Below are 10,195 nucleotides of genomic sequence, written 5' to 3' on the forward strand. Positions count from 1 at the left end.
CCAGATTTGTGCAATATACGACTGATTGTTGTCCTATGGACAGAGTCTCCCACCTCAGCTGTAGATCTCTGCAGTTCATCCAGAGTGATCATGGGCCTCTTGGCTGCATCTCTGATCAGTCTTCTCCTTGTATGAGCTGAAAGTTTAGAGGGACGGCCAGGTCTTGGTAGATTTGCAGTGGTCTGATACTCCTTCCATTTCAATATTATCGCTTGCACAGTGCTCCTTGGGATGTTTAAAGCTTGGGAAATATTTTTGTATCCAAATCCGGCTTTAAACTTCTTCACAACAGTATCTCGGACCTTCCTGGTGTGTTCCTTGTTCTTCATGATGCTCTCTGCGCTTTTAACGGACCTCTGAGACTATCACAGTGCAGGTGCATTTATACGGAGACTTGATTACACACAGGTGGATTGTATTTATCATCATTAGTCATTTAGGTCAACATTGGATCATTCAGAGATCCTCACTGAACTTCTGGAGAGAGTTTGCTGCACTGAAAGTAAAGGGGCTGAATAATTTTGCACGCCCAATTTTTCAGTTTTTGATTTGTTAAAAAAGTTTGAAATATCCAATAAATGTCGTTCCACTTCATGATTGTGTCCCACTTGTTGTTGATTCTTCACAAAAAAATACAGTTTTATATCTTTATGTTTGAAGCCTGAAATGTGGCAAAAGGTCGCAAAGTTCAAGGGGGCCAAATTATTTCGCAAGGCACTGTACATAAAGATATCTGAATGAGTGACGGTACAGAGCGGCATAGGCAAGATACAGTAGATGGTATTGAGTACAGTATATACATATGAGATGAGTATGTAAACAAAGTGGCATAGTTAAAGTGGCTAGTGATACATGTATTACATAAAGATGCAGTAGATGATATAGAGTACAGTATATACGTATACATATGAGATGAATAATGTAGGGTATGTAAACATTATATTAGGTAGCATTGTTTAAAGTGGCTAGTGATATATTTTACATCATTTCCCATCAATTCCCATTATTAAAGTGGCTGGAGTTGAGTCAGTGTGTTGGCAGCAGCCACTCAATATTAGTGGTGGCTGTTTAAATTAACAGTCTGATGGCCTTGAGATAGAAGCTATTTTTCAGTCTCTCGGTCCCAGCTTTGATGCACCTGTACTGACCTCGGTTGTTGTCCTTGATGATCTTTATGGCCTTCCTGTGACATCGGGTGGTGTAGGTGTCCTGGAGGGCAGGTAGTTTGCCCCCGGTGATGCGTTGTGCAGACCTCACTACCCTCTGGAGGGCCTTACGGTTGTGGGCGGAGCAGTTGCCGTACCAGGCGGTGATACAGCCCGACAGGATGCTCTCGATTGTGCATCTGTAGAAGTTTGTGAGTGCTTTTGGTGACAAGCCGAATTTCTTCAGCCTCCTGAGGTTAAAGAGGCGCTGCTGCGCCTTCTTCACGATGCTGTCTGTGTGGGTGGACCAATTCAGTTTGTCTGTGATGTGTACGCCGAGGAACTTAAAACTTACTACCCTCTCCACTACTGTTCCATCGATGTGGATAGGGGGGTGTTCCCTCTGCTGTTTCCTGAAGTCCACAATCATCTCCTTAGTTTTGTTGACGTTGAGTGTGAGGTTATTTTCCTGACACCACACTCCGAGGGCCCTCACCTCCTCCCTGTAGGCCGTCTCGTCGTTGTTGGTAATCAAGCCTACCACTGTTGTGTCGTCCGCAAACTTGATGATTGAGTTGGAGGCATGCGTGGCCACGCAGTCGTGGGTGAACAGGGAGTACAGGAGAGGGCTCAGAACGCACCCTTGTGGGGCCCCAATGTTGAGGATCAGCGGGGTGGAGAAGTTGTTGCCTACCCTCACCACCTGGGGCGGCCCGTCAGGAAGTCCAGTACCCAGTTGCACAGGGCGGGGTCGAGACCCAGGGTCTCGAGCTTGATGACGAGCTTGGAGGGCACTGTGGTGTTAAATGCCGAGCTGTAGTCGATGAACAGCATTCTCACATAGGTATTCCTCTTGTCCAGATGGGTTAGGGCAGTGTGCAGTGTGGTAAGCAAATTGGAGTGGGTCTAGGGTGTCAGGTAGGGTGGAGGTGATATGGTCCTTGACTAGTCTCTCAAAGCACTTCATGATGACGGAAGTGAGTGCTACGGGGCGGTAGTCGTTTAGCTCAGTTACCTTAGCTTTCTTGGGAACAGGAACAATGGTGGCCCTCTTGAAGCATGTGGAAACAACAGACTGGGATAGGGATTGATTGAATATGTCCGTAAACACACCAGCCAGCTGGTCTGCGCATGCTCTGAGGGCGCGGCTGGGGATTCCGTCTGGGCATGCAGCCTTGCGAGGGTTAACACATTTAAATGTTTTCCTCACGTCTGCTGCAGTGAAGGAGAGTCCGCATGTTTTGGTTGCGGGCCGTGTCAGTGGCACTGTATTGTCCTCAAAGCGGGCAAAAAAGTTATTTAGTCTGCCTGGGAGCAAGACATCCTGGTCCGTGACGGGGCTGGTTTTCTTTTTGTAATCCGTGATTGACTGTAGACCCTGCCACATACCTCTTGTGTCTGAGCCATTGAATTGAGATTCTACTTTGTCTCTATACTGACGCTTAGCTTGTTTGATTGCCTTGCGGAGGGAATAGCTACACTGTTTGTATTCGGTCATGTTTCCGGTCACCTTGCCCTGATTAAAAGCAGTGGTTCGCGCTTTCAGTTTCACACGAATGCTGCCATCAATCCACGGTTTCTGGTTTGGGAATGTTTTAATCGTTGCTATGGGAACGACATCTTCAACGCACGTTCTAATGAACTCGCTCAGGGCCTTATATGCGTCGCGGAAGTTAGAATAGCAATGATCCAAGGTTTTTCCAGCCCTGGTTGCGCAATCGATATGCTGATACAATTTAGGGAGTCTTGTTTTCAGATTAGCCTTGTTAAAATCCCCAGCTACAATGAATGCAGCCTCAGGATATACAGATTCCAGTTTGCAAAGAGTCAAATAAAGTTCGTTCAGAGCCATCGATGTGTCTGCTTGGGGGGGAATATATACGGCTGTGATTATAATCGAAGAGAATGTCCTTGGTAGATAATGCGGTCGACATTTGATTGTGAGGAATTCTAAATCAGGTGAACAGAAGGACTTGAGTTCCTGTATGTTGTTGTGATCACACCACGTCTCGTTAACCATGAAGCATACGCCCCCGCCCCTCTTCTTACCAGAAAGATGTTTGTTTCTGTCAGCGCGATGCGTGGAGAAACCAGCTGGCTGCACCGACTCCGATAGGGTCTCTCCAGTGAGCCATGTTTCCGTGAAGCAAAGAACGTTACAGTCTCTGATGTCCCTCTGGAATGCTACCCTTGCTCGGATTTCATCAACCTTGTTGTCAAGAGACTGGACATTGGTCGAGAAGTATGCTAGGGAGTGGTGCACGATGTGCCCGTCTCCGGAGTCTGACCAGAAGACCGCTTCGTTTCCCCCTTTTACGAAGTCGTTTTTTTGGGTCGCCGGCTGGGATCCATTCCGTTGTCCTGGGTGAAAGGCAGAACACAGGATCCGCTTCGCGAAAGTCATATTCTTGGTCGTACTGATGGTGAGTTGACGCTGCTATTATATTCAGTAGTTCTTCTCAACTGTATGTAATGAAACCTAAGATGACCTGGGGTACCAATGTAAGAAATAACTCGTAAAAAAAACAAAAAACTGCATAGTTTCCTAGGAACGCGAAGCGAGGCGGCCATCTCTGTCGGCGCCGGAAGAAAAGTAAAAGTAAAAATATGAATAATGTAAAATTATTTTTTAAGCAAACCAGACACTTTTATTTGAATTACGGATAGCCAGGGTCACACTCCAACACGCAGACATCATTTAAAAACAAAGCATTTGTGTAAAGGGAGTCCGCCAGATCAGAGGCAGTAGGGATGACCAGGGAAGTTTTCTTGATTAGTGTGCGAATTGAACCATTTTCTGTCCTACTAAGCATTCAAAATGTAACGAGTACTTTTGGGTGTTAGGGAAAATATATGGAGTAAACAGTGCATAATGTTATTTGGGAATGTAGTGAAGTAAAAGTAAAAGTTGTCAAAAATATAAATAGTAAAGTACATATCCCCATAAAAATGACTTAAGTAGGACTTTAAACTATTTTTACTTAAGTACTTTACACCACTGCTTTTACCATTCAGAAATGAAAGCACCTTATGTATCTAGTCCATTCTTTTGAAGAAGTCATAAGTATTTGGACAAATTCACTTATCGTATATTAGCTCCTGCCAGTTCTGTCTTACCCTTGGCACTGACGGTTTTCCAAAATGTGTATTTTATATTGTGTTGATGATTTTCCACTTATTTTTGTTTAGTGCCAAACTTGTTAACATCACTTCTAAATAAGACAAAAAATGGCCATGAGAAATAATTGTATTATGCAAATGTATTGGTTGACATATCAGTCGTTACATTTGTTTAGCGAAGAGTACATGTATTTCACAGGCATCAGTCACAGAAACGTTTATAATATTTACAGCACTCGTTTCCAAAGGTCTACTTGTAGTTCATAATAAAACAAGTCAATGATGTAAATAAACCCTGGCCATTGAGAGGCTTTGAAGCCACCGATTGGCCATATTGGCACTCCCTAGTAGGAGCAGTCCTCCACAGTCCACAGGAATTAATGGAATTATGCAGTATTTCAATTAAATGTTTCCAGGACACAATTACAGGCCCTGAAGCAAGGATTTGCATAGTCTTGGTACCATTTGATAGGAAACACTTTTAAGTTAGTGGAAATGTGAAAGGAATGTAAGAGAATATATCACAATAGATCTGATAAAAGATAATACAAAGAAAGAAAAAAACGTTATTTTGAAAAAATGTTTGTACCATCATCTTTGAAATGCAAGAGAATGGCCATAACGTATTATTCCAGCCCAGGTGGAATTTAGATTTTGGCCACTAGATGGAGCAGTGTATGTGCAACGCTTTAGACTGATCCAATGAACCATTGCATTTCTGTTCAAAAATGTTATTAAAACTGCCCAAATGTGCCTAATTTGTTTATTAATAACGTCTCATGTTCAAAATGGTGCACTCTTCTCAAACAATAGCATGGTATTATTTCACTGTAATACTTACTGTAAATTGGACAGTGCAGTTAGATTAACATAAATTTAAGCTTTCTGCCAATATCAGATATGTCTGTGTCCTGGGAAATGTTCTTGTTACTTACAACCTCATGCTAATCGCATTAGCCTACGTTAGCTCAAAGATCGGTGTCTTCGGGATCATATTCTTTTGTTGTTGTAGTGGGGACAGCAACATTAGCAATCTCAAAAAATGTATACCTTAAGGGGGGAAAAGTTGTTTTTTTTTCATTTTGTATGCATCAAGTTGTCTGTAATAGAATAAATGTGGCAAAAACAAATGTAGACATTAATAAATGCATTGATATAGCTTACAAAATATATTTTTTTACAACGGTGGGGGACTTTCAAGATGGAGGCACAGTGGCATCAACACAGTGCCACCAAATTAGTAATCTAGTGTATAGACTATATAAATTATTGGAATGGGCATAGGCTACAGTCACAACTAAGAAGTAACCTGTTTCCTGGGACTGTCCCAGGTACCCTCTTTATATTTCCAGAAAAAAAAAAAATGACAAGACCCGGGAAAATAGCCAATGTCGCACTAATGAAATTACACAAAACACACAACATGCAGATTAGCGAAAAATTTTAAAACACATTATCCAAACAGGTTGTCACATGGAAGCCTTTAGCCTAGGTATTTACTTCACACAAAGTTGCCATAAATTCAGAGCACACACATAATTGACACCGCTACCCTCCTTTAGGTTTTCACTCCAACTCCAGTTGTAACTAATCTGATTCTTATCAACTAGATAATTATTAGAATCAGGTGCGCTAGAAGTGAAAACATACATCCTATCCTGGTGGCTCTCCAGGAAGGAGAGCTCTGCCATACAGGAAACCCCTACAATAGAGCCTGTAAAATAACGTGTGCCTATTTGAGCTGTCATTGTGGCTCTCCAGACAGTCACAAATTTGATAGGCCTGTGCACAATTCCTTATATAGGCATCTCTGTCACAGTCTGTTAACAATTTACTGTATAGTTGCTGCCCAGAAGAGAGCTTCGGTACGCGTGATAAACAGACCGTATGAAAGTAGATATGGATATTTTTAGAGTTGGATACCTTGACATTTTTAACTATTTATACTCTTAAATCTCCCTGTTGTTAATTTCCTGATATACTATCTGTATAATCATCAACTCGATTTTGCCAAATATATCATATATTATGTCATTAGTTGAAGGAGGTTATCTAGCAAGCGTAGCAAGTTTGCATGATTCGACAACGCTATACTCGGGGTGCGCTCTGTGCGTCCTGAGCGCGCTCTGTATCGAGATATGCACTACATTAATTGAGGAACATGATAATGCTCGGAATTTATGGAATTTAATTCACAACAGTGTCATTGGAGATCAAAGATAGTTCATTACTAAATATCAGTTTAATTTGCTCTGAAATCTTTACATAGTGGTGCAGCCCAGTCGACAAGGTGGCACAGCGCCCTTTTTATTTGGGCAGAACCCTGGCATAGTGGCCATATCTTGGTTTTAAACGCTTTGAATTGGGCACTTTCGATTTTCGCCGTACTTTCTGGGACTCAAGGGATACATATGAAGTATCCCCGGTACTGAAAGTTAGAGCCGAGGCAACGGACCAGTAGCGCGTAACACTCATAGCAGTGAGGAAGAACACACTCACGTACATGTTCATAACAGTAACGGAGAGAATGATCTTGCACATCGCGTTCCCTAGTCACAAAGTTGCAAAGTATCTGTTAATGAAATACTGTGAATTACTGAAAATTACTGACACTTGTATTTTACTTTGCAAAATGGAAATAACAATATTTTTCTCAAAATACACCTAGGCCTATACCACACTTACTATACCACACTTACACACTTACGACAACCAATAGCCATGGAAATCACACCAGGCGTTCAGGCAGTAGCCAACATTTTTGTTCGATTTAAAAACAGCCCAAAAGCGCAATGTAACGACAATATACCATTGATTTAGCAAGGTCAAGGGCTTTTCAATCATCTGTATTGTTGAAGCTTTACACATTCTGCGACAGAAATGTAAAGGTAATTCCCGATTGAGCCGACATATACTGCGTTTACTATGAATGCAGTCTGTTAATGCGGGAATATTGCCTTAATCAATTTCAATCAAGCTGTAACGCTGAACTTCCGCGATACAGATTCAATAGATCCCAAAGTAGGCCTCAACTTAAATTATGTTAGGTAGTACGCTATGTACATAGGTAGAAATCATTTTGAAGTCCCATAGGGGCTGAGGCCAGTCACGGAGACAAATATTTGCTTGGCGCAGCTGGCATCTTATGCGCAATTTGGTAGGCTACATGATAGAATATCATCATTTATAAACTTAAATACTGTTAATTAAGAAAAGTTAATGTTCTCATCTTAGTCCTATGCATTGAGTCGAGGATAATACATTTCGTAATATTTGACTCTTTTGATAGTAAAAAAACGAATTGTTTTACGAAGCGGCTTAGAGGTGTGGTTTTACGCATTAAGTTACCTTTATGGTTGGCTGTCCTCCGCTAATGCGTCACATTGCCCATTTACAATGGATAGTTGACAGAGGTCGGTGTCTATGACATTCAAAGGTATTTGTGTGTCACCGTGGACAGAGGCTTTTCGAGTTGCAGAAAAGGGACGTATTTGGCAGCTGTTCGCAGGTGAGGAAACCCGCCAGAATAAATCCTTCAGCATTTTCCTGAACTCTCTTCGCATGAGACAATATAAAACTGGGTTCAAGCAACTATTGGCATGTGCCAGGCACACGGTCACAGGGAAAACATAGGTGTGAACCATATAATAAGACCTGTCCCAGTTCACCACATTAAATTTGACCAGGACGCCCCAGAAAGTGATGGCGTGATTTGGCATCCAACACAAAAAGAATGAAAGAACCACAATGGTAACGGATTTAGTGACTCTGTTACTCCGTTTAGGGTGGTTGTTGTTCATACTCCTCAGGCGAACGAATCGTAGGAGCATCAAATAGCAAATTGTTACTATGAGCATGGGGAAAACAAAGGCAATTATGATTTTTTGTAAGTGATATAAAGCCAGCCAGTGCTGGCCCTCCGGGAACCGCAAAAGGCAAAGCTTCTCCCCAGCGATGTTTGTCATATTGGAGAAAATAGCCGTTGGAGCGGTGGCCACAGTGGCAAAGACCCAGAGCACTGCGCTTACCCATCTCACCGAACAATATCTGTGTCTAGTGCGGTCCTTTAGAGCCGAGGCAACGGACCAGTAGCGCGTAACACTCATAGCAGTGAGGAAGAACACACTCGCGTACATGTTCATAACAGTAACGGAGAGAATGATCTTGCACATCGCGTTCCCAAACGGCCAGCTGAAGTCCAGAGCAGTGTCCACAGCCCAGAAAGGCAGGGTCAGGACAAACTGGAAGTCCGTCATGGCCAGATTAAGAACAAAAAAGTGTATGGTGGACCTTTTTCTTCCTTGTCTCACTTTCATTAAGAAAACGACTAACAAATTCCCCACCAAACCCGCTGCGCAAACCACGGAATACACGATTGATATCATGATTCGAAGCGCTGGACTGCCGTCCGCGGTCATATCTATGTCCTCCAGGCTGCTGAAGCGGTCTGGGTCCGTAGAGGACCGGTTATAAGAGCTGATGTTATGGTTCCAAGTGTCCCCCAGTGCCGTTTGCATATCCACTATTTCGTTCCAGACTTAAAATATGTTCCCAAAAAAATTAACGATACATAGTTGCAAACATCGTATGGTAGCATAAACTTTTCATACGTTCAAAACAGATACCTGAAAGTCTCCATCTTCTCATGTAATGATGGTCCGTGCGCTCTGACCGCAAACTGGCTTTTAAATAGCCTACTGTGCCAGTGGAAGCGTCACCCCATAGGCACCAATTGGTTAACGTTCCTCTGATTGCTGATTGACATGGGTGTTTCAAGCCTGCTAAGGTAAAAGGAACAGCAAGGAACACAACGTATCACAAGGGACTGGGGGAAATTCAACCAGGTAGCCTAGCAAAAAAGCGTTGGGCCAGTAACCGGAAGGTGGTTTGTTCGAGCCCCCCGAGATTACTTTGTGAAAAATATGTCAATGTGCCTTTGAGCAAGGCACTTAACCCCCACCTAACTCAAATGTAAACCCCCGTTCGTGGGTAAAATTACTGGGAAAGCCCCCCCCCCCCCCCCAGCCCACGCACACACACACACAACCTATGTGTTGTGATAATTGCTTGTTTGATCTATGACCTGTTAATTCATATGCCTTGCAATCGTTATCTAAATGCCGAGATAATAAGAAGACACAGTGGCAGAATAAATTCATCCACACCTTGTTTTATCACAAAACCGGATAGCAAACTCTGTCCAGTGAAGTTCACAAAGCATATTGCATGTACAGTAACAAACAATTACATGACCTAGAGCATAGTCAAGCAAGTTAACGTTTCCAACATTTTCAGACCACTAAACAATTATTGATTTAGAACAACAGAGAGTTACTGCAAGTCGCAAAGAAAACTGGAGCCGCCTCCACTATTCCAGCACCATTTCAACTTCAGCATTTCAACTTCATGAAATAACCCCGGCCAAGTCTAATACAGTGACAACTAAAGATACCAAAAACTATTTAGTGCAAGCAAGGTAAGCTAAATATGATGTGGCTGTCCATGTTTCTGATTTCCGTGTGCGTGTGTGTCCAGGGGCTCAACTTTGGTTTTAGAAGTGGGGGGACACAGTATATTTTACAATTGTTATCTTTTGTTTGTTTTTTAGTCCCATCCTTCAGCTCCTTCAACCCCTCCCATCTATCTCTGAACACCATCCAGTTTTGATTTCGATTTGCCATATATTTCTCAACTGTGCTGTTAAGTTTCACAAAAGTTCTGAACCTTTCTATTCTCATAGATTTTACATAGTGTACATTTAAAAAATAAACTTTTTAGTTAAGAGTGTTATTATATTATCGATCAATTGACTATACACCTATAACCAATAGCCTAACAAATGAACAACTCTTACAAATAAAGTACAAAGACAACTTTTGATTGTCTTTAAGACATCCTCTATATCAAATTTCAGCAAACCCGAGCCACCT

At 42.3% G+C, this 10,195-nt stretch overlaps 1 protein-coding gene across 1 annotated transcript; it reads right to left on the reverse strand.

Moving 5' to 3' along the window:
* Positions 1 to 5,871: 5,871 nt before the first annotated feature.
* Positions 5,872 to 8,782, reverse strand: LOC139377440 (relaxin family peptide receptor 3.3b). The gene is made up of 2 exons (XM_071120470.1): positions 7,784 to 8,782; positions 5,872 to 5,949 (listed from the first exon to the last, which is right to left on the reverse strand). Exons 1-2 carry the CDS (start codon positions 8,780 to 8,782, stop codon positions 5,872 to 5,874), a joined length of 1,077 nt encoding a protein of 358 aa, XP_070976571.1.
* Positions 8,783 to 10,195: the final 1,413 nt, after the last annotated feature.

This window comes from Oncorhynchus clarkii, chromosome 2, assembly GCF_045791955.1.
Source record: "Oncorhynchus clarkii lewisi isolate Uvic-CL-2024 chromosome 2, UVic_Ocla_1.0, whole genome shotgun sequence".
Lineage (NCBI taxonomy): Eukaryota > Metazoa > Chordata > Actinopteri > Salmoniformes > Salmonidae > Oncorhynchus > Oncorhynchus clarkii.